This window comes from Archocentrus centrarchus, chromosome 11, assembly GCF_007364275.1.
Source record: "Archocentrus centrarchus isolate MPI-CPG fArcCen1 chromosome 11, fArcCen1, whole genome shotgun sequence".
NCBI lineage: Eukaryota > Metazoa > Chordata > Actinopteri > Cichliformes > Cichlidae > Archocentrus > Archocentrus centrarchus.
The window spans coordinates 6,903,853-6,927,328 of NC_044356.1; the positions used below are offsets into that span (position 1 = coordinate 6,903,853).

General features: G+C 42.1%; 2 protein-coding genes across 5 annotated transcripts in view; both read left to right on the top strand.

Annotated features, from left to right (window-relative positions):
• The window catches only part of cica (capicua transcriptional repressor a), a 51,284-nt gene extending 49,630 nt beyond the window's left edge, over nucleotides 1–1,654 (top strand). For all 4 annotated transcript variants that reach the window (XM_030740621.1, XM_030740620.1, XM_030740622.1 and 1 more), the window contains one exon: nucleotides 1,090–1,654. In XM_030740621.1, the coding sequence (XP_030596481.1) occupies nucleotides 1,090–1,352 (263 nt within the window). In that variant the 3' untranslated portion in view covers nucleotides 1,353–1,654. The remainder of the gene's footprint in view (nucleotides 1–1,089) is intronic.
• Nucleotides 1,655–5,510: 3,856 nt separating this feature from the next.
• On the top strand, nucleotides 5,511–22,235 carry LOC115787944 (glycogen synthase kinase-3 beta-like). Its single transcript, XM_030740744.1, has 11 exons — nucleotides 5,511–5,843; nucleotides 15,011–15,096; nucleotides 16,421–16,522; nucleotides 16,617–16,700; nucleotides 17,148–17,258; nucleotides 17,520–17,650; nucleotides 18,354–18,558; nucleotides 18,681–18,776; nucleotides 20,513–20,699; nucleotides 20,825–20,902; nucleotides 22,067–22,235. Exons 1-11 carry the CDS (start codon nucleotides 5,669–5,671, stop codon nucleotides 22,126–22,128), a joined length of 1,317 nt encoding a protein of 438 aa, XP_030596604.1. The 5' UTR covers nucleotides 5,511–5,668; the 3' UTR covers nucleotides 22,129–22,235.
• The last annotated feature ends 1,241 nt before the right edge of the window (nucleotides 22,236–23,476 follow it).

Sequence of the window (23,476 nt, forward strand, 5' to 3'; positions counted from 1 at the left end):
GATAAGGAAGTACTGCTGTCCTGCTGCTTGAATGTAAATATCTGCTACACTAAACAAATCCTTACATTGTGATTTGGGCTTCCTCTAACCAACGATTTCCCAGCTGAGTGGTCGTCTTCAGTTCAAGCAATTATTTATATTAAATCAGTAAAACTACTGAGAACTATAAAACCACAACAATAAATAAAATAATTAATTTTACAAGCACACACATGCTGCAGCAGCAAACAGGGAGCGTCTCAGAGGCTGAGCGGCCTCTGAATGATGAGAGGCAAATATCGGCCTGCAGAGTTTCCATGTCACCTTCTTTCAGCTGTTCTTTACCCATTTGAAAAGATACAGTAAAATAAAGTGGATGTAATCAGAGTAAAATAAAGTTAACTAACACGATAAATTCAGTAAAGAAAAAGAAAAAGTATGCACGGAGAGTAAAGTGTAGTGGACAGCGCAGGATCGAGATGACAGAACAGATGTTTCTCTGCTTGACAGATGTGATGTGCAGTGAAGATTTGCTGCACGAGGAAGGACAGGTTTCCTGTATCTGTCCACGTGGCAGCGCAGCTGAATCGGCCTGTTGGAGAGCGTTTGTCCGCTGCACATAATCAGGCCGAGTTTCCTGTTTCCATTCGCTGATCATTGTTTACGAAAAGCTAATCAAAAGGAGCAAAGTTATTGACAGTTAAATAATTGTTTGCATTTTTGCAGCTCAGATTTGAACAAAAAGCATACACAGCAGTGCAGACACATAATAGAAAGACATGCATCAGACAGTTTCAGAGTTAAGAAAAGCTCCCACCTTTTCTGATCACAGACAGTGATGTGAGAAAAGAATCACCTGTGATAAAAGCAGCAGAGGCCAAAATGGCCAATAAAGCAACCAAAATCTGCTCAAACGTGATTGGTCAGTAGAGTTTGGACTGCAAGTGAATCCAGGATGCTTCTACTAATAAAACTCTCCTCGCTTTCCTTCTTTTCTTCTGCATATGAATAAGCAGGATCTGTTTATAGTTACACGGTGTGTTTGATAGTCTGTGCAGTCATGATACAGGATACATGGTGGTAATTTTCTGCTCCCTCTGCTCCCTCCAGCTCAGGCCACAGCTGCCTTCCAGGCACGCTACTCCGACACTTTCCCCAACAAGGTGTGCCTGCAGCTGAAAATCCGGGAAGTCCGTCAGAAGATCATGCAGACAGCCACGCCGGGAACCTTCGAGCCCGGAGCTTTGGCCGAAGCCAGCCCCGCCCCTTCCCACAGCTCCTCTTTCAATCAATCAGTCCGGGAGGACGCAGGGGCAGAGCAGCAGCTAGACAAAGGGCGGAGCCCCGAGGAGCCGAAGAGCGAGGGATTGTAAGCTGGAGAGGGCGACGGAGCAGAAGAATTGAGGAAAGACAAAGAGGGAGAGAAAGAGGAGTGTGCTAACCAGTGAGGTCCGTTCTACTGGCACTAATCTCCACCAGACCTGGGCAGAGATGTGGAATATGGTCACAAATATTCAAACTACTCAAGGCGCGCTCGGATCATCTAATCAGACCTTTAAAAAAAACGCCTCAAACGTGGTCGAATCACATGCAAGTCACGATGAGTCAAGTGCTTCTTGTAGTGTTGTCTCCGTTTATTTTCCAAGTATCCAGAATATCTTCAGTTAACCCTTTTGCCCGGGTCTGCTTTCAGCACATTTGTACAGTAGTTTGTAGTTTGACACACAAACTCTGTGGTACACACTCTCTCTCTGGCACACGCGCGCGCGCACACACACACACACACACACACACACACACACACAATAACCCTGGTGCATATGTAATCTCCAGCATGCACATGATCCCACACAAACACACTTAACAATCAGACTGTTACTCTTGGTTGGCAGCCCCCAGGAGCTGCTGCCGAGGACCACGACACACAGAGGCACTTTGTCACTTATTGTGCAGATGCAGTTTGCTGTTGCCAGCCAGCCAGCCAGCCAGCCAACCCTCAAATGCCATTGACTTGACCTCCTTCTCGTCCTTCCACTCCTCAGCAAAGTGGTCGGGACGTAAAAACACAACCCCAACGACCTCCACTGATATTCCACAGCCCCTCGATGCTGCAAGACAGACAGCACACATACAGTACACACACACACAAACACGCAGTGCATGGACACGTCTATGCAGCGCAAGTACACAAACACGGTCAACCCCCCCACCTCCCACCCCTCCAGTCTGACCAAGCCATCGGCCTGCACAGTTTTTAGTGATTGTAGTGAGAAGATAAACTGAAAGCATGAACTCTTCTTATTCGCTCCTGAAAAACAAAAACACAGGAAGGCGGGAGTCATGATGTAGTGTGACCAATCTTTGCACCTTCAGTTTGTTGCCATTATGAAAGACTTGAGTCCTCACTGGCGGGAGCTGATTATCTATATGTCTGTATGTCTGCCGGGGGTCGCGACCCCCAAAACCTGTGCAAACAGGCACCATAAAGAGATTATGTAAAGAGACTTTTGGTTGTGAGGCTTTGAAGAATCAACGTTAACATCGACACCGACCGGCTCCCAGCAGAGCCCGGAGAAAAAGGCGGAAGAAGAAACTGGATACAAGATTCATATTCCAACGACAGGAATCGGCGATGGACGTGAAAAAGGACGACGGCGTGACGAGAACCAAACTTCTCTGAACCCCCCCCCTCCCCCCCGTGGATATGATGTTGCTTTCTCTCATTATTGTGGAAATAACCAGTTTTACTGTGGCCTGTTTTTCTCTCTCGTGGCTCTATCGTGTTTCTTCTCCAGCATAAAAAATAATAAATCACAACAACAACAAAACGCTGGACAAAGAAGGGGACGAAATCAGTCTGTGCCCCCCCCCCCCCCTCCTCCACGATCTCTCACCAGACACAGAAGCGGGGGAGCAGGGGCGTTCGTCGTTTTGTAAAACGTTGAAATCAGGTGTTTGCACAATTTGTGCAGCCCTCCTCGTCTGGGGGCTGCCACAAGTTAAATCAGGAAAGTATTGTTTTTAGAGATTGTTTTAGTAGTTAAAAAATAATAACTTGTTCCTTATGTTATCAATCCCCCCCCCCCCCCCCCCCCCCCCCCCCCCCTCCCCCCTTCTTTACCACTCGACCCCTCCCCCAAGTGTTGTCTGAAAGTGCCCTTAAGCACTGGTCCCGGGTCAAGCGCTATGTAGCTCAGGATGGTTCTGGTTAGGGTTAGTTCAGGGAAAGCAGATCCTAGACCAGCACTGGAGGGCAGTCTCTGGAGCCCTCCCCTCTTCCCTCTCTTCTTGACACTTTATCCTTTCCCATCAAATGGTGCAATAGGAATTTTTTTTCTTTTTTTTTTCTTTTTTGAAAATGGGTGGGATATTTTGTTTTTTTTTCGGGGCAAGGCTCTGTGCCATAGAAATTAAATCCGGTCAGATAGTGAGAGGGATGAGCTGTTGTCTGTAAGTAAGTGTGGTATAAAAGAAAACAAAAAAGAATCACGCAATTATTGTTCTTGTTGAAGAGATAGAGTATAACTTACTAAAAGTCAAAGACAATTTTTGAATAGCACTTTTTGGCTCTTTGCTTCTTGGGTGAAGAGTGGGGGTAGTTATTATTATTATGGGTATCTCTATTATTTCTCTGTATACAGTTGGATGTGTGAAAAACAAATATATATACCGGTATTTCCATATATGTGCATTTAGGTCTGTGTTTGGGTGTGGGTGTATGTTTTGGCACATGCAGGTAGCGTGTTATCACGACCAACTTCTCGTTCTTTCACCACGCAGCAACATTATCAATAGTATATTTTTCATTGTATCTACATTCTATATTCTACTCTAGAGACAGTATTTTTATAGTCACCATGACTATTTTGTCTGCCATCTTGACTGTTATCAAACCCAGTTGATTCAGGATATATATGGAATATATATTCAGGATATACACAGGTAAGAAGAAGACTATCAATTCACATTACTTTGGGGGTAGGGCTGTAAGTGTCTATCTGCATGCATGTGCAATCACATGCACGCGTGCACACACCCACACAGACATATGTGCATACACACATGTATGCGTGTACACTGTATGATTGTGCTTAAAAATAAACTGTCCTTTCTTTGGAGAAGGAAATTTTAGGATGAGCGAGGTGAGTGTTCTCTCATAAGCAGGCATGTTGACCATGTGCAATATTTCTAAACAAAAAAAAAAAAAAAAAGACTAAATATTGAAAATATTAAAGTTCTAACACAACTCCTTATGTGCTTGAATTTATTTCACATCCCTGGATTTTATAACAGTGTTTGTCTTATTTGTGAATTCGTGTCAGTGGGAGATGAATCCCAGACTGATTGCAGTCTCTGCAAAATGATAATGGCAGTGAAATCATGCTCAACGCCCCAGACAAGTCCCCCAAATCCCTGGAACATACAGCGTGTGCTTCTCCAGCTGGCCTTTATCAAGCATATCAGTGTTGAGAGTGCTTATTGGATTAGAGCAGCCTTTCAGATTCAGGTCATATTGGGCGAGGAGCTGGGTTAAGTTAAGGAGACCCAGTCAAAGAGCCTCCAGTATGGTAAACAGAACCTGTGCAGGAAGCTGGAATAGAAAATAGAATAGAATAGCTTTATTGTCATCATATGTCACATATAATGAAATTACAGGTGCTTCTCCCATTGTGCGGCAATATAAGGATAAAAGTATATTATAAAAATAGAATAAGATAAATAAAACAATTTATACACATAAGTTTAAGTTATATTTCCACAGCTAAGGATAAATATCAGTAAATAAATACACTTATCAAGAATACGAGTATGGATGCTTATGTGTGATATGGGTATGTGTTGGATATTAGTAACAGATAGGTACTGCACAGAGTTGTAACCAATGGGGTGGTATTGCACATGATCTTTACTGTTCTAATATTTAATGTTGTAATGGCCCAAGGGTAGAAACTGTTTCTCAGCCTGCATGTGCGGGCTTTCATTGTCCTGTATCGTTTGCCAGAAGGCAGCTGTTCACACAGGTGATCCCCTTCATTAGGTGGCATTAAACTTTTTTGTGTGTGTTGTTTACCCAAGTAAGGCATAACACCAAAGACATGATGGAAAATTGAGAAAATACATTTAATTGAAAGCAAATCCAGTTAAAGATGTAACCAGCATTGCAGTGCTGAACCTCCTAGCTATCAGTCATTGAGTATTATTTGTATTTCCAGCATTAATGTTACTTTTATTAATTTTTTTACAAGCAGAAAAAGTAAAATAAAAAGTCAAGGGCAGAGGTGAAAATTTCAGACTAAAAAGGTAAATTCAGTAATTTATGTAGTTTTTTGTTTTGTTTTAGTTTTCTACAAATTTTATAATTTTACTTATATATAAACTGTGGCCGCTGCTCTTTCTTTGGCCTATATTCCTCTCGTTAATTGAGTTGAAATCTGTAGTTGTTTTGATTTGTAAAAGCCAGCGCGGCAAATCTGGGTAGCGGCTGCTTCAAACTCCATCTCCCAGGTGGCCTTGCGTGCGGTCTGTTTCTAGGTGTCTAGCAACAGCTATAAGCCCAGACAGCCGGCGGCAACGGGAGCGGTGTTTCTCGGTGTGTCTTTCCACGGTCATTCGCTGCCGGTTGTTCATTATTAATAGTCGCTTAGCTGAAAAACCGGTGAAAAAACAACCCTGACCCCTGCACAGAGATATGAGCGGCAGCGGGCGGCCCAGGACCAGCTCGTTTGCTGAGCCGCCAGGTGTTCCAGGAGCCGCCGCTGCGTCCGTCGGATCAGCCGCTGCCGTGGGGAGCAGCACAGGAAAGACCGGGGTCTCGCAGGCCTCCGGCAGCAGCTCGTCAGGATGCTCCAACCTTAAGCTTGCCAGTAAGTTGTAGTTACCTACCAACTCGTTATCTGAATATGCTGATCCAATACAATGTGTTATATGCTGCTAACTGGAAATTACACACCGTCATTGTGTGTCAAAGCGCAGAGGAAAGTCATTATTTCTCCGCGACCTGGCTAACGAGGTTGCTAGCGTGCTAACTACTCAGCCTGCTAACGTTAGCCACTTGTTTTGTACATTACTAGTTCCCCGTCCGGCCGATGGCTCTTTTCACCCCGTCTGGTGTCAGGACTGGTTCACATGTCATTTTAACCCAGCAAAAGTAAAGCACATTAAAGATTTTACTTCACTGACTAATATTTGCTAAAAAAGCTGCAGGTGAGTTTGAATTTACTGTGGTCATTGTGGCTGCTGAGCTGTTAAATCGGCTCTGTTGTTCTTTGTGGCCAAGCTAGACTGAAGTACCCCAAGCTAAGTGCTGCGTTGGAGGCTCTTTTGTAGGTAGCTGAGAGAGTGGCATCAGCTAGTCTGGGTCGACTGGTGGAGGGTCAGAGCGGAAAAGTTGCCTATTCACCAAGGTCACCTGTGGGGCCGAAACAAAAAAAAAAACAAAAGCTTGGCAGCAGGTGGCCGACGCCTGGAGGATGCAAGTGATGCATGTCCAGCAGCATAGCCCAAGGAGTGGGTTTCCTCTGTCTGAGGTGAAATAATTGTATGCCCTTTTATCACTGTAGGGGCAGGTGTAAGCAGAGATCTGTGTGTGCGTTAATCCTAACCTTATCATTCATTAGCAGGCACAGGCGCGTCTCTTGATATTAGAGCCCGAAAAGGGGAGGGGAGGGGGGGTTCAAAGCAGTGTGATCCCTGGTTTCTGTACAGCAGAACAACACAGACTGGGCCTTCAAGTCCAAATGTTGCCTTTGGCGGTTTAAAGATACTCTTTTGAATGATTGATGGTTGTTTTTGTCATGTTTGAGCAACCTGGAAGCTATATTTAGAGGCAGGATTTACCCGTATAGACTCATACATGCAGGGGTTTTCCTGAATATTTCACCAGGACTGTGTTTTAACAAGTTTTTCTTTTCTTTTCTTTTTTTTTTTATGTGAGTGGGTTTATAATACACAAGCTTTAAATACATTTTTGTTCATTAAATGCCCCCAAATAACAGAAAGACACCCAAACTTCTCTCGTGCTTGCTTGTGTAGTCAGCCAACTGATCATTGTGAACCAGGAACAGCCCTGCCATATGACAGAGAATGAAGTGATTTGGGGGTTAAAATTAAAATATGGACATGGAGCTCAGACAATCCAAAGTTAATTTATAGTGCTTCACAGATGACAGACAAGCTGATAAAATGGAACAATTGAAATAAAAAAGCAAAGTAGATTTTTATAAAGCTTAAACTATAAGACCAATTTTTTTTTTTAAGCATACATGCACTGAAAAAATGGGAATACAGTGAAGTAATGCTGGATAAATATTTGAAAGGGATTTAAAATTAATCAGATTCTGCAAACTAAATACAGCAAAGATAATTTAAAAAGTGGTAAGCTATGGCTATAAATCATTCTTAATCACAAGCAGGACTGAAGAGGGAGGAGGGTTTTAAATTCTGTATTTCAGTGACTGGGGTATAAAAAAGTTGCCCCACCTGGTATCCTGGAGTATATTCTGTAAACACGCAAGACACATCAGGCCTTTGAGGGCAGCGGTGACTGTGCATGTAAGCACAATTTCTCCCAATGTAGATAAGGCACCTGTGTCTGTGTTACCTTACTAAACAAAAGTCTAAACATTTTCCTGTCTCTTTGTGGCCATACAATAATCTAACATGTATTTTAGGAGTTAATTGGGTTTTTAGTTAATTTAACCCCACTTACAAAAATTCAACTTAAAAACACTTTCAGATCCCGGTCCTGTTGATATTTTTTTTTTTTTTTTTTTTTTTTTCTTGGGGAGGAAAGCCAAAACTGCTTTGGTTGTTTTATATGCAGGAAAAAGGCTGCGTATGTGCAGCACAAGACCATGAAGTGCGTTAAGTGTAGGGCTTTAATGCATCCTCTCCATCTTGTCCTGAGCACTCAGGCTGCGGTTTTTGTTTTGTTTCGTTTTTTTTAGCCTAGATAGCCGAGCATTACAGTATTCAAGCCTGCTTTAAAAGCTTGAAGTTTCACTCGGTCACTCGGGAAAATTAAAGAAATTATTTCACGTTTGTGACATTTTTGAGGCAATAAAAGGCAGACTTGAGATCAGAAGTTAAGCTCTGAGTCAAAGATTGCACCTAAATCTCGTTAGTGGAGCTGTTGTTATAACATAGACTGGAAGTGAGTTTTATTGTAACATTAAGGCCTTTTTGTTGCTGTTATAATGGTCTAAGTTCAGTCTCTTGCTCCAAATGTGATCCTTGCAGGTGGAAAGTGACTCTTGAGATGAAATGAAAAATCCCCCACCTTATAGGCTTATTGGTAGATTAAATAACAGGATGCTTACCCTCCTGGTTTTCTGCTAAAATCGTTTTTATTGGTGTGGAGATGCTGTGAAACCCTTACTTCTCTGCATTAAGGCAGCCTGTGTGAATGCACCTCTCCTGAGCTGACAAGCCCTGACATGTCTTTGAAGTAGGACTGAAGAGGTGCCGTGTACTGTAATCCTCTGAGATTACATTTTTGCTGAAATACGCTGTTATTAATACTTATATAATCACTGAAATATTTTTTTCTTCTAATGGTGACATCCCTCTCTTTGAAATTCAAATACCAGCATCAGAACTGATGCCAGTGTCATGTGATGACTGACAGTGCGTGGATATTTTTGTGTAATGTAGAGGTTTTCCATTCAAAGAGAGAGAAACCAGGTCCCGCTTCCACGATGCAGAGCATTTCTGTAGTATAATTACCCTGCCGGCTGCTGTCACTGCTGCATCCAAGAAGTTGTTCCAGTTTTCACTGTCTGTGGAGCAGCTCCAGGATTTGTCTCAGGACTGCTTCGAGCACAAAGTCTAATTCATTGGTGGCACTGCTTGAAGTTTTATAATGAGAAATTACAGTTTAGGGTGTGTTTTCTACTTTCACTGTCCTGCTTATGCAAATCCTCGGCAGTCGATGCTGGATAAATGATATGAAAACGTTGCCTGTCTTACTGTCACTTTGGACAGTGTGTGAAATTCAGAGCACTGAAGCATCAGACTTGCACCAGTGAAAGCTGAAGAAATGGGACTCAAGCTGGAAACGGACACAGTTTGCCTTTAAAGTAAAATTAAACGTGTTTTGAAATGTGTTTGCTCACTGGTGGCGTCCAGCCCTCCGTTTCCTGCGGCTTATCTGGGTCCTCGTGGCGGGAGGTAGACCTCAAAGGGATGAAGACGTCAAAATGTGGGACCACATTTTGTTTGCGACTTGTGTGTCATGTCAGTGCGTGTGAGTCTAGCAAGGAACATGTGGCTCAGAAAGACATTTTGGATCTATAGATGCGTGCAGTTTTAACAGTTATTCACATAGAAAAGGGGAATACAGGAACAGACAAAGATTATCACCTTAAAAACATTTTAGTTTTTATTTTTGGCGTTTCTCAGTGAGCACGTTCAGAAAACCTATTTAAATAAAATGGAGGATGTTTGTCCTTCTGATTGATGCCAGGCCTGTATCCTGTGTAGATTGTGACTTATTTTATTTTTAAAGCTAACAGTATGAATATTTCAGACTACCTCTCTACATTAGCAGGTTGTGGTGTGCATGTATGAAAGATTAGTCTGCGTCCAGTTAAGGATAACTTATTTGATCGTGTTTGTGGATTTCCTGCTTTTTGAGACTTTGCTAAACACAAATGTTAATTATAAATGAGTACACAATACCCCAGTGAACACAAGATTAAATAAATTATTTTGTGGTGCTTTTCCTTTGGTTCTGTCTGAAGCATCATTGGTGGGTGGTTAAAAAACATTGTCTGTGCAAGACAAACCCTAATCAGTAACATGCTTCACAGAGAGGTGTAGTTTGTTAGTGTCGGGCCACCCTTCCTGTGAGCCAGACAGGCTTTAAAATGGATGGACGGGCGTCAGATTGTCAGCTGATGTGTGTTGAATCTTCTGTGAAACACTGCAGAGGCATTTCCGGTGGTCACGTGATCACCTCGGGCATGAGGTGATCACGAGGTTGGTAACATCCATGAGTTTATGTAAATTTGATGTAAATCAGCTTACAGTTGACTGACAGCTGTAACCTCTGTGCACCAGGAAGTGGACCTTTTCTTTTCTTTACTGTGGTGAACCGTCACATGAGCACTGCAATCTGAAACAATAGCAGCTTCATTCTTTCATCAACAGTTCTCCCTACAGAGCAGATGCCCTGGTTAGATTTTTTTTTTTTTTTTTTTTAAGAAGATGCTGCATTAAACTGCATATTAATAAGGTAAACTTAATTCTCTTGAACTACTTTGCTTTAAAGCATGGAGTTCATCTAAGTGCAGTTTGTTTCTTGTGTGTAAACATACTAACACAGAAACCTGCTGCTTAACTATGATAATTCTCAGGCTTCTTGTTGCGTAGTTTAAACCTCAGGTGACCAAATTATTGTAGCAAATAAATTACCAAGTGATGTTATTTATGACGCCCATTTTATTCTGTACAGAACGGCTCTATTTGGGTTTCTCTTGTAATGTAATTAAATATGTTTTTCAATTCTTCTTCTATAAAAAGGAGTTTTTAAAAAACATGAACTGCACGAGCAGCATCATATTTATTTATCCCAAACCTCAGACTGCAGCAGCTTAGTGTGAAATGTTAAAGTTGCAGTTATTTTTTTGAGTCAATTTAATCGATACAAAAGAATGTTGTACTCGTACATTGATTAGTGTATAATTATGTCTTCCAACAAATTGATTCATTCTCATGAACTTAGAATTAATCCATTAAAAATATGTAAAGGTTTGTGTAGGTCACCACGTTGCCCCGCCATCTTGAATACAGGGGCCAAGGTGGTCATCACTGTTCTGCGTAATCGCATTTTATGTGTGCGGCTAAAGCCCAGCCACGTACGTAGTACGCTAAAGGTGGAGGAGAAGAGAACTCGTAGGTGTAGGCATGCATGCTTGTGCGGTGGAGGAAAATTTTAATTCATGTCTGCACCTTCAAACTCAAGATGTGAAGGATCATACTTGTGTTTTATCGTCTGAGAAGGGGTCCCCTTCACCAGAGAAGCGAAAACGTGGTGACACAACGTGAACGGCGTCTTAATGAAATGTCCTCCTCCCCTCAAGCCTGAGCTCCTGAACCGAAGTCAGGGCTGTAACACATGAAGATGTGCACAAACATGCTCATTCATTCCTGATTTTTTTGCAGTTACTTATTGCAGCAGATTAGACATTCAGCTCTCCCGTCTTCAGTCAGTTGACAGCGAGCTGGCTAAACAACTGGTGATAAGCTACCATTGTGGCAGCTAATCTTAGGCTCAAGTTTCCTACAAATCACAATTTCCCTCTGATAAATGCTTTTATGAAATGTGAGAATGTAATTAGAGTTTATTTACTAACAGCAGCAACAACAGCAGCGTTTACCGACAGAAAAGTTCAGGATGTATTTAATAACTCACCTCAGTATCGCCGTCATTGGACAGATGTTAAGCTTGACTGGCTCATCGACTCACATCAGGCTCCTTTCTCAAAGTTTTACAGCCTCTTCCAGAGTAAATAAAGGTGTGCGCTTTTCACCGAATATTGACAGCTGAGGTAAGCGAGGAGCTGACGGCCTGCTGAGAGAGCAAAAAACCTCCGGGGCAGATCTGGTCTGGAGTCAGTTTGATATCCGAGTGCAGTCACTACAGATGAACAGCGGCCAGTTTTTAAGACGACATTTAAAAATGTAAAATACCACAAAATATTTGACTTTTTTTTTTTTTTTTTTAAATTTCCTGATTTATTGCTGTTTTGCTGTTTATTCAAATATGTTAAAATATAGTGTGTACACATTTTTATTTATTTATTTATTTATTTTTACATCAACAGTAGTAGAAATATGCCAGCTGGCTGCGACCGTTATGAGGTACAGTCTAATTTTTTTTTTTTTTTTTTTTTTTTATAATCACTGTTGGCTGACTAAAACATGTTTGTCCTACAGTGGCCACCATAGCTAGGATTACACATTTGAATTGGAAGGGCTAAGAAAAAAGTTCAGTATTTTATTGTTTGTTCTGCATTTTGATCTCAATCCTCTGTTGTGTCAAACACATTGACTTTGCCAAGAGGAGCTCTATTCAGAATTAATTTGACCGCATAAAAATTTTACACAGTAACTTTAAAGTCTTCTGCAGCCCACAGAAATGTGACTGACGCGGCGAAGCCTGTAATGTTCAGAAGCAGCTAGCATCAGCTTCAAAGTGATGCACGGGAGCTAATACTTTTAGTTTGACAGTTTCAATAAACATATGTATTTAAAAAAATTATTCTCACAGCCCACCAGGGGGCTGCAGCTCTGATTCTTTTCTAATGGTGCGATCACAGTAATCATGAAGCAATCGTACAACGTTTGTGTGATGAGGCCTATTCCATCGAGGAGGCGAATTCTTGTTCACTCATGTTTAAGATATTTCTGCTTTGGTGTAAAATGGGCTTCTGCTGCGAGGTGAAGCCCATCAGATCAGACTGTCCTGAAACCACTGACAGTCACAAGCTCACTGACGCTGTTTGATGGCAGCTGGAGCTGAATGGTTCACCTCGGCTGTTTAGACAGAAGAAAGGAGAGGACTAAGCCGGAGCGTAGGAGTCGATGGTTAATTCTGAAAATATGTTTTGATTTCAGCGACTCCCCCGCTGGCTGCATATACTCGTAGGCTTCTAGCACAACTGTATTCCCACAAGCAACGAGGAGAAACTTGGTGTGAGCGCACCGTTACAAACACAATTTATTCATGTCGATGATACCAGAAAAGAAACATTGTGAAGCTTAAGGTGTGTACAGGATGCTCTTCTTATTTTAACACCAAAATGTGGATGAATGGTGACATTTACCATAAAATTCTCATAGTCAGGATGTTTTTCATCCTCTGTTACCTCCATGCTTCTGTTTCAAACTGAATCTATGGTTTGTAGACGATTGTAGAGAAACACTCAAAATCAAGGCTTCTGTCATCTATGAGCCAGTTTCAAACACAGTGTACAAATATACAAACAAATTCAAATTAGGAAACATTTATGATTGGAAATATCCCAGTGGCATATAAATATCAGGTCATATTTGACTTCACTTGAAGGTTAAAGCGGATACAACATGTTTCTTGAATATCAGCCTTTAAAAAGCACTAACTGTATTGGCATTGGTGTGACAGAGTTTGAATAATGGCATGCGTGTAGGGATTATTTCCTCCTGGAGACGCGAGTTTCCTGTCTGTGAATGTCAGGTGAAAGACAGGAAGCCAAGCGGTGACACACAATGCAGCGCTGGTATGAAAACAATGAACCGTGAAGCGGCGATGAATCAGGAACTCTGACAGAGAGGAGGCTTCATCTTTATCGTGATAGATTATCAGCCCCGGGCTAGTTACGAGCCTGTGGGGAAAAAAAATAAACAGCAGCAGGAAAAGAGGAAAAAGGAGGCGCAGCATCACTGATGGTGCTGCTTTTAACCTGGACTGGTGTGCGTATTCATCAGTGTTCATAGGTGGAACCCAGTCATTAAGCTAGGCCTCACAGTTTCAGCTTTAACAGATGCTGTCATTGTGCCTGTTGGAGAACCAGGACCGTTTGCTGTGTGGATGTGCAGGAACACCAGGACATGCAGCTCTGTGTGAAACGGGACCATATCAATAAGTGCGTTGTCTTGTTTGGTAAATAGAGCATTAAGTGTGTGGACAGAGTGGCAGCGATACAGCATCATTACAGCTACGTGACAGAGTGCTGCTCCATTGTTTCAACAGCACAGATCAGACAGGAAAATTAAGTTTAAAGCAGGTTTCATATTCAGATTTGCTGAGGGCCACTTTGAGAAATGAGAATCCCATCCTGAGCCAGACATGGATTAAGCCTAGTCCCAGACCATCAACAATTTTTCTTTTAGACTGGGTCTCGGCCTAATCCGTGTCTGGGAAACCTGCTGATACAGTTTGTTGGAGGGTTTTCCAGGCTCAAAATGTGTCTTTAGGGCTGTTGCGTGAAGGATTGTTGATCCGCATGTAGTCAAAGCAAAGACCTGTCCATTTGCTAAACAAAAATTAGACATTTTTAACCCTGAGTAATTTAAACCCCACTCTGAAAAAACATGTTTAAATCACAGTCCTGGGGATTTTCATTTGGTCGAAGCCAAGACTTTAAACGCAGTGGTAATCTCTAATAAGGACAGAGTGACATATGAAGGACGGTGACGTATCATCCTGTGAGGAGGATCGCTTTTTTTTAACTTAATTCAAGCTGGACTGTTGAGGAAAACTTTTGCTTTGTGTTTCCCTTTGTTTTTCAACTTTAGGCAACTTCAGGAGTCCAGAGACTTCAACATAAAAAAAACATGCATTTAATTTCTTCATTGCAGTAACCTGATATTTCCTGCTCTGTAAGAGCCTGGACCTGCTTCCATCCTTCGGTCCACGGTTCAGTTTTTGCGGTCGTACCTCAGCTAGTTCCTACCTCAGAGATAAGGTCAGTTTCAGCCCTGTTTGCTGGATTTCCGGGTCATGTTTATGTGCCCGTTAGAGAGCGAACAGTAGCTGACGGTAACAGAAAATTGTGAAGTTACGTTTGCAAACCAAAGTCAGCAGCTTAATCACTGAACAGTGCAGGTAAACAATAAATGAGCGCAGAACCACAGTCAGTTACCCTGCAGGCACATATTTGATTATAACTGGATGATATTACAAAATAATCCTTTTATGTTCGGCTGTTATGACTTAAAACCGTTTATGAGGACAAAGAAAGTGGCTGGCCTATTTTTGGGTCCGTTCCCAGTTTAATTAGTCACAGCGTCTTGAATATGAACTCTGCCTTTTCCTCCTCCTTCCTTGGAGGGTTTTGTAAAGTTGACATTCATTCACAGGCTGTCATTAACCTAAATAATCACCCGGCCAGTGGAGAGACGGCCCAGATGTAAAGGCTGCTGGCGGCAAGCTGAATGTGAGGCGTGTTGCTCAGTTTGTCCCCTAAAGCCGTTTCATTTCCTTACGTCTCATTAATGGGTCTAATTTCTCAATCCTCACTTCATGGGACGCCTCTTGCTTGTTCCCTAGGAGACAGCGGGAAGGTGACAACCGTCGTGGCCACACCGGGTCAGGGACCGGACCGCCCACAGGAAGTGTCCTACACTGACATCAAGGTGAGAAAGAAAGACTGAACAGAACCTCTGTACAGCTGTCTCTGTCCCAGCCCTCTCCTCCTCCTCTTCTTTCTGTCTGTTTGGGTCGGTTTTAATCAGCTTCTGCATGTTACACACACACTGAAGAGCACATGAAGCCCACAGTCGGTGTACCAAGCAGAGACAGAAACGATGCTCATACGTGCCCGGCTTCTCATTCTTCTCTAAAGCTATTCTACCTTCCAAAAAAGAAGCAGACGAGAAAATTATTTACACATGTAGTCCTCATAAATATCCCTGTAGACCCTTATTTTGAAAATTAAAAGTGAAATGCACATTTTGATTTTTATGGCACTGTTGTTCCACGATGAAAACCCTCACAGTGGAATTACATCTCCTTTCTCCTTTGAGCATATTTCTAGTAATAAAACTTTTGAGTTTATTGTCATTTTTAAAGGTCGACACCCCCCCCTTTAAAAGTGCACCTTGTAGCCTACTTTCTGTTGCTTGTCTCTTCTGAAAACGTGACATAACTGTGTCAGTTGCAGCCTGAAACTACACAAAGAAAAGTATTGCATTGAGCCAGGCTGTTATCACTTTACTTAATGGCTTTGTAGGTGTGTGTAAATTCAGATTTATCACACTTGTTATTCTAAAGCCAGTAGAACCATTGTTTAGGCTTATCAGACATACTTAGACTCGTCCGATACCCGTAGCAGTGGAACGTTGTCGTTGTGTTGCGTACAAATAAATTAGTATGTTTGTATAATTTGGCACGAATCTTCCCCAGAGAAAAAAAATCTGATAGCAAACATCTGTCACTGTGCATAATCACGTTTTTAATACCGGTGTTATCAAAGGATGCAAACAGAAAGTTCAGGGACGGTTTCTCTGTGTGCTGATTCTCGTTTTGGTGCTCGCAACAGGGACCACAGTTGGGTCATTATTAATGGGATTTGGTTAGGCACTATAAACTGAGGTTTAGGCATGAGAAACTACTGTTAAATTTATACAGTACAAACTACTCAGTTTTATACATGAAAATAGCCTCGACTAAAGGGTGAAAAGATCATCGCATTGAGGTTGCCATTTTATAGCTGTGATTCTTGGTTGTGAGAGTGACGCATCCCTGCTGAGGAGTCTCTATGTTGTAAGTGCTGCAGGCTTGAAACGTACTCCAGAAAAAGTCAGTCTGTCAAAAATGGATAGATCCAATTTATTAGTGCTGAAGGCTTGGAAAAACGAGCAGCTGCAGCTTTCAGGACATTTATTAAACATCTGTACTTGATCACCTGACGGGCTGAGAGCGTTTCCTTCAGCCTGACTGTCCTGTAAAACCTCACAGGTCATCGGCAATGGGTCGTTTGGTGTGGTGTACCAAGCTCGCCTCATCGACACACAGGAGATGGTGGCCATCAAAAAGGTTTTGCAGGATAAGAGGTTCAAGGTATGGTTGTAATGTAGTTCCTGTTGTCTTATCTTCATAATCTAGACCACTTTTGCTTCTCCCCTCCCACTCGTGTGTCTTCTTGTTTTTGCAGAATCGGGAACTACAGATCATGAGGAAGCTGGACCACTGCAACATTGTCCGATTACGTTATTTCTTCTACTCCAGTGGTGAGAAGGTAAAAAAAATAAAATAAAATTGCCTGTACAATATCCCTTTATTTTAGAAGAGATGTTAAAACAAACAAAACATACGGTACTATATGGTTTAAATAAAACTGACAAAGTAATTCAGCCCCTCTAAGCAGTACTTTATTTTCACTATATAAAAAAAAAAAAAAAAAAAAAAAGGAAATGACACATGTTCATAATGCATAGAAAAATTCTCAGATATAGCATTAAAAAAATACCCACACCCTAAGAAAAAGGGAAGCAATCAGTTTCTTGTACTGACAAATATAGAATCAGATTTAATGTTGCAGAAGTAACTTACTGGAAACAATGTTATTAAAGAGCTTTGACTCATGTGTCAGCATGGAAGGTCACAGCAGGCCGGTCGGTCTGTTTGCTTGGTTGTCATAAATGCTTTAATCAGTTCCTTGTGTCCATCTCTCCATCCTGTACAGAAGGACGAAGTGTACCTCAACCTGGTGCTGGACTTTGTCCCTGAGACAGTCTACAGGGTTGCCAGACATTTTAACAAGGCCAAGAGCATCATTCCTATCATATACGTGAAGGTCATTTTCCTGCTCTTTTCAAAACATGCTGTCAAACTCACAGTATTTTTCTGAAGTTTTTACAGCGGGTTATTCTTAAACAACTCGCAAGGAGTCTTCAACTGTTTCAAACACTGTGAAGCTCCAATTTTTCTTTGTTTTCAACAATATTTTTTATTGGTTCTCACACTCAGCACATCCTCAGGTCTCCAGCACAAATGGCAAAATATTTATACTATTATTCCCACTCATGTTTGCTTTGTTTCATTTTGACCTCCTCAGGTGTACATGTACCAGCTGTTTCGCAGTCTTGCTTATATCCATTCCCAAGGAGTGTGTCACCGAGACATCAAGCCCCAAAACCTGCTCGTTGACCCAGAAACTGCCGTCCTAAAGCTGTGTGACTTTGGCAGGTGAGCTGCCTGAGCAGATCTTCACGCAGCCTAGGACTTAATTTAACTGCAACAGCATTACATCAATATGCCTAAAAACATTTGGGTACCACCTGACGGTCTCTTGCATGTTTACACTCAGAGCCGAAGGTCATTCACCCATTAAGCTCCCAGCTGCACAGCTGGTTTTTTTCCCCTCCAGCTCTGTGATATCAGCTGTGCTAATGATCTCCTCAGTGTCTGCAGATGATAATCACGCGTTTGGTAGAAGATCAAACTGTAATTACTGTGTGCAGTCAGTTAAATTAACATGTTGTTAAGTGAAAGTGCTTCTGTGGTGTGGAAGAAAGTGTTAGTCTTACTCTGCCTCAACTGCATTAATCCGCTAGAAATAAAAAAGATAATTCAAAACAGTAAATAGGCTGACTTGCAAATTTTATAAAAGGTGACCGAGTCATCCGGTACTCTTATGGTAGATCATTAAAGCTGCTTACAGACGGCAGGGAAAGGGTCTACATTTCTCATGTTCACTCAGAGACAAACTATAGATGCTCTCCAACAACCGTAGACCCTCTTACTACCTGCACACAGAGGTATCATCCAGGAGTATAATATAGGCACACATTGATCTTGAATGTAACCACGGAGGCCTCGTGTCACATTTTCTAACCAATTCTATTTTTTTCTATTTAGCATTTAATGTGATTTCTTGTGTTTCCTTCAGTGCCAAACAGCTGGTCCGGGGCGAACCCAACGTGTCGTATATCTGCTCCCGGTACTACCGCGCCCCCGAGCTGATTTTTGGTGCCACGGACTACACGGCAAACATCGACATCTGGTCAGCTGGCTGCGTACTGGCAGAGCTGCTGCTCGGACAGCCCATATTCCCGGGCGACAGCGGGGTCGACCAGCTCGTGGAGATCATCAAGGTGAATATAGATTTGTCTCCTTGCACCATTCATTTGTATTATTTACAATCAGTCACACACATACACACACACACTCTGTATGTCTGAAGTAAGCGGCTCATGCACCTTCTGTCTGTTCTCAGGTGTTAGGAACGCCAACGAGGGAACAAATTCGAGAGATGAATCCAAACTACACAGAATTCAAGTTCCCTCAGATCAAAGCGCATCCATGGACCAAGGTAAGCAAACACCTGGGGGCAGATCACAGCAGCACACGCAGCTCGATCCAGTTTGCAGGTGCAGCGTAAGACCGATCCAGTGTCCTGAAACTGAGAAATAATCTGATAACGTGAATACTTTTTATTTATTATGAGGCGTTGCCTCAGATGTTTTTTTTCTGGGTAACAAAAAACAAAATATTCTTGATTATAATCTTAAAGGAGCAAGGACCAAATGTTTGCAAAAAGCTGCAGCTTTATAGGTGTTGGTTGGGTAGGTATGAGGGAAATAACAATAATAATGCATTTACTTTGTAGCACTTTTCAGAGCATAGTTACAAAAAATGATCAGTCAAAAATGAGCACATACAGTTAAAATAAATAAATCAAAATAAAAATTTAGCCTGAATCAACTGTGAATAATATGGAAGATAATTTTTTTTTTTTTTTAATCAATCAATCAATAATTTGTTTAAAAAGGAAAAAAATGCTTTCTGCCCAAGTTTTAGGAAGTGATCTAAAAGTAGAAGTTGCTAGCCTCAGCTGCAGGATGTCTAAATGTCCTTTAATCTGTCCCGAGGAATGTGGGCAGTGACTCGGTTTATACGGGGGGTGAGAGGTCATGTAAGGCTTTAAAAGTGACTGATAAAAGTTTAAATCATTTCTGTATCTAACAGGTAGCCACTGTAGTGCAGCAGAGATGGGAGCCGTTTGGTCTTTAGTGCATCTCTCAATTTAAGTCTCGGTTGCCTGAAGTCCTGGAGCCTCGTTTGTGGTCACTGCAGCGGTGCTGCTGACATCACAGCCCTGTCAATGTTTATATGGGTGTTTGAGGCTCGCTACAGTTCTCTCCTAAACAGTAGGTGTTGCAACCTCGTCGCTGGTGCAGAAGAAGTCAAAACAGGAAACGAAGCAGTCGCGGAGGTTTTCTCCAGATTGTCATGTCTTTTTGAGCTGTTGCAGCACCTCCCTTTGCGTGCATCGCTACGTTGCAGAAAAGTTGACACGCTCGTTTCCAACTCGGCACCAGGCTAGAAAAACTGAGACCCCAAAGCACGGCGCACACCAGCAGTTGCAACATCACTTTTGCTGATATGACAGGCTCACAACTCTAACCTATTGATAAACAGTTTATCAGTAGGTTTATTGACTTTTCAAACCCTTTAAAGACCTTTTTCCCCTTTAAAAACGACCTTAGACTCAGAAAAACACGGTCTGTATACGTTTGTCTCAAGTTGGGTTTTTGTGTATTTGAGCTCTCAATGCATACAGATTATAATTCACCACAAGTCTATAAGAAGGATTCAAAAAAAAAAAAAAAGAAAAACTATATCCTCTGTGAAAAGCAGCTGCACTGCACGACTTTACTAGAACAAAAGAAGAGAGGTCCTGTGGCTGAGATGATGGGGCCACACAGGCTGTTCAAACCTGAGAGTTGAGGTGTTTTAATGTTAGATTAAATGAGACATCTGAAGATTATATGCGCAGCATGCAGCCAGGAGAAGACTCCCTTGTAAATTTACTACAAAGCAGCTGGCTCTCTGCTTCCACAGCTGCCTGCTGCTGCCTTTGGAGATGCAGAGCTCCTCCACAGAGGCGCCTGTAACTGTCATTTTGGATTAACGTCCAAGTGTTAACACTAAAGGAAACCCTGCATCGCATGACTTTTGTTAAACATGCTGAAAAACACTAATTGTTTAGCTCTGATGTTTTGGTGGATGTCTGAACTTCTGAATAAAGCTGTCGTCGTTCCTCAGGTGTTTAAACCTCGCACCCCCCCAGAGGCCATTGCCCTTTGCTCTCGGCTGCTGGAGTACACGCCAGCCTCGCGCCTCTCCCCGCTAGAGGCCTGCGCACACGCCTTCTTCGACGAGCTGCGTCAGCCAAACACGCGGCTGCCCAGCGGCCGAGAACTGCCGATGCTCTTCAACTTCAGCACCACAGGTATGCTCTGCGACCTCTGGGGTGGTCCAGTTAAGGCAGCGCCCCTCTCTGCTCTCCTGTTGAATGACACTGTGCTCTCCTTACGACTCAGCGCTAAATATAAACTCTCCTTTTATTCTCTGCAGAGCTGTCAATCCAGCCTCAGCTGAACTCAATCCTCATTCCTCCTCACGCTCGCTCTCACACAGCTGCTTCTGCCCACGGTGGGAAACTCTTATTATAATTTTACTGGCACTGTCAATATCAGGGTTTTCTGCTGGGGGGGGGGTTCAGAAAATTTTAAAAGTCTTAAAACTGTCTTTAGGTTTTTAAATTATGCAGCCATATTTGATCAAAAATTCAGCTAAATTGAGAATCAGGTTAATCGGTGATTCTTGGAGTGGAGGGGGGGGGGCTCTTTTAATTTTTTTTTTTTTTTTTTTTTTTATATATATATATAATATAATATATGCATACGGTCATTGTCTTCTTCAAAGTCTGTTTGTGTAGCTCTGGATGGTTGAAGTGCTGCTGTGCAGATACTTCAAATCCTTTATAATATGCTGCATATACGTTAGCATGGCTGTGACAGCAGTCAGCTGGGAGCTTTGCTGCCAGCTCCTCGCTGCTGTCACGTTTCCTGGTTGTGTCTTCAGAAGCTGTTCTGTCCCAGAGGGCATTCGTTAATCGAGCACTGATCGCCCCACAAAGCTGAATGAAAGCTCCTTGAGCTTGTTATCCCTGATTGTAGTCTGCTCACACCCTCCTGTAACATCCATGTGTTTTCACTGATTTCATGTTGTTGTTCTTTAGTAACAGTTTTCCTTTGGCTCAGGAGAACAGTTTAAATCCTTTTCCCACCAAATACAAAGATGTCCTCTACATAAGCTCATGGTGACAGTTAAAGATTGACCTGTAATCTTAAAGCTGCTTTGTTAGTTCTGGTTCCTTCTTTAATGTTGAAATAATTACCAATACATATGATCAAATATCAAGTTACAATGAAACCAAAAACCTTTTTATGTATTATTGCTTGTAACATAAACCTGCAGCAGCTTTAGTGCCCATCAGGAGGCTGAGGTTACTCTTTGGGATTCTAACAAATGTAATTTTGTTCATGCAGTTAATGAAAGAACACTTCATATCAACAGTGCAGGTATGATAAACATGAACAAGTATTCCGGTATAGAATATAATAATCCCTAAAATACCGTGAGGGTTAAAGACAGGAATCATTTGAAATGGAAAAAAAATGTATTTTCCTGACACAAGATGGCAGCACTCCCCATGAAAGGTGTCAGACTGAGACTCTGTGACGTCTGCTGCTTCCTGCTGCACTGCTGCGAAACTCAAACTGTACCTTCGTCTCCTCTTCCTCTCTCCTTCAGATGGTACCGGTTCAGATTCATCTCAGCACAGTTCAGTACCAGGATCTCTCAACAGCATCTGAAGCAGCTTGTCGCCCACCTGCCTGCAAGCCTCACCCTGTTTTCTCAGACGCACGCACACACACACACACGCTCTCCACAGCTGTCCTTCGTGCTGCTTTGCTCTCCTCTTCCATGATCTGTGCGGTAAATCCACTGAGCAAACTCTTCGTTGTTTAAATGTCAGGGTCGAAACTATGGCAGGAGATTGTTACACACACACACACCGAATCGTCCCGCTGCTGCTCGGGTGGTATGAGAAGGTTCGATAGTGGGGGCTGGTCCTCTGTAATATAAGCTTTTTTTAATTATTTTTTCTTTTTTATTTATTTGGCTAATCGAAATCGTCGTCTAGTCTTTTTTTTTTCTCTCACTTTTAAGATTATTATTTTTCTATTCAGTGTTTTTAAATGAGTAAGGGGTGGACTGCACACTGCCTGAACACAACTAAATTTGGCCCCTTCAGTTTGTCACGGTGAGACTTTTATTTAACTCAGGGTGGGAGAACAGATGCAGGGACAGTCGCACGTGCTTGGGGTACAAATCGAACCTCCGGCCGTCAGCTGATCAGTACCAGGTAGATCTCACTTTGACTTGTTTCTTGGAAAACCTGCCCTACAGATGCTCCGCTGACAAACCTTAGTGCACCCAGTGAGGATGAAGTCTTAGTTTCTTTAGGGTTCATTTAAATCTTTAAAAACTCAGTTTTTAATCACGTTTTTATTTTTTAGTAATGTCCCACATCAGTTGGTGTATTTGCAGGAAAGGCAGCTTGGTGAAAATACAACTTTTCAGAAAATATTTTAGAGCTGTTGGGTTAGTTGTTAAGAAATTGGGATTTAATGAATCAGACGTGCTTCTAGATGAGCGGACTGAAGCGTGAGTGATCGTTCACCTGCTCAGACTGACCTTTTAGGACGATGGTGGTGAAAGAAGATCATAAAGCTTCTCGTGATGTGGAGTCGGATATTTATCTAAAATTTTTTCATTGTTTGCTTGCTTAAAACTTTCAGCCTTTCCTAAAGAAAGTTTAGTTCTGTTAAAATTGGCTGTTAATGGCTTTATATTTTTAACTAAACCAAAAATTTAGTGCTTTGCTTCACTTTGATGTCTGCTCCCTTTTTTAGGATGGGTTCATGTCACAGTGTGATGGCACGTCACTTATTCAGACTGTTAAAGGTTTGAAAGCATAATTAGCTGATGGCTCCTTCGTCACGTTTTTGTAGTTGTGCAGAAAATAAAAGACTCGAAACTTCAAACAAAACTTACAGAGAAATTGATTAAGATGGCTGTCCCGATATCGACGTGGAGAGAAACGGTTTTCTAATCCTCCTCAGTTCGGAAACGTTCGTCTCACTGCTGATTAAAGAC

Coding starts and splice junctions, on each gene's coding strand:
- LOC115787944 (XM_030740744.1), top strand. CDS start 5,669: ATGAGCGGCAGCGGGCGGCCCAGGACCAGCTCGTTTGCTGAGCCGCCA. Junction 16,523..16,616: donor TGCAGGATAAGAGGTTCAAG/GTATGGTTGTAA, acceptor TTGTTTTTGCAG/AATCGGGAACTACAGATCAT. Junction 16,701..17,147: donor TCTACTCCAGTGGTGAGAAG/GTAAAAAAAATA, acceptor CATCCTGTACAG/AAGGACGAAGTGTACCTCAA.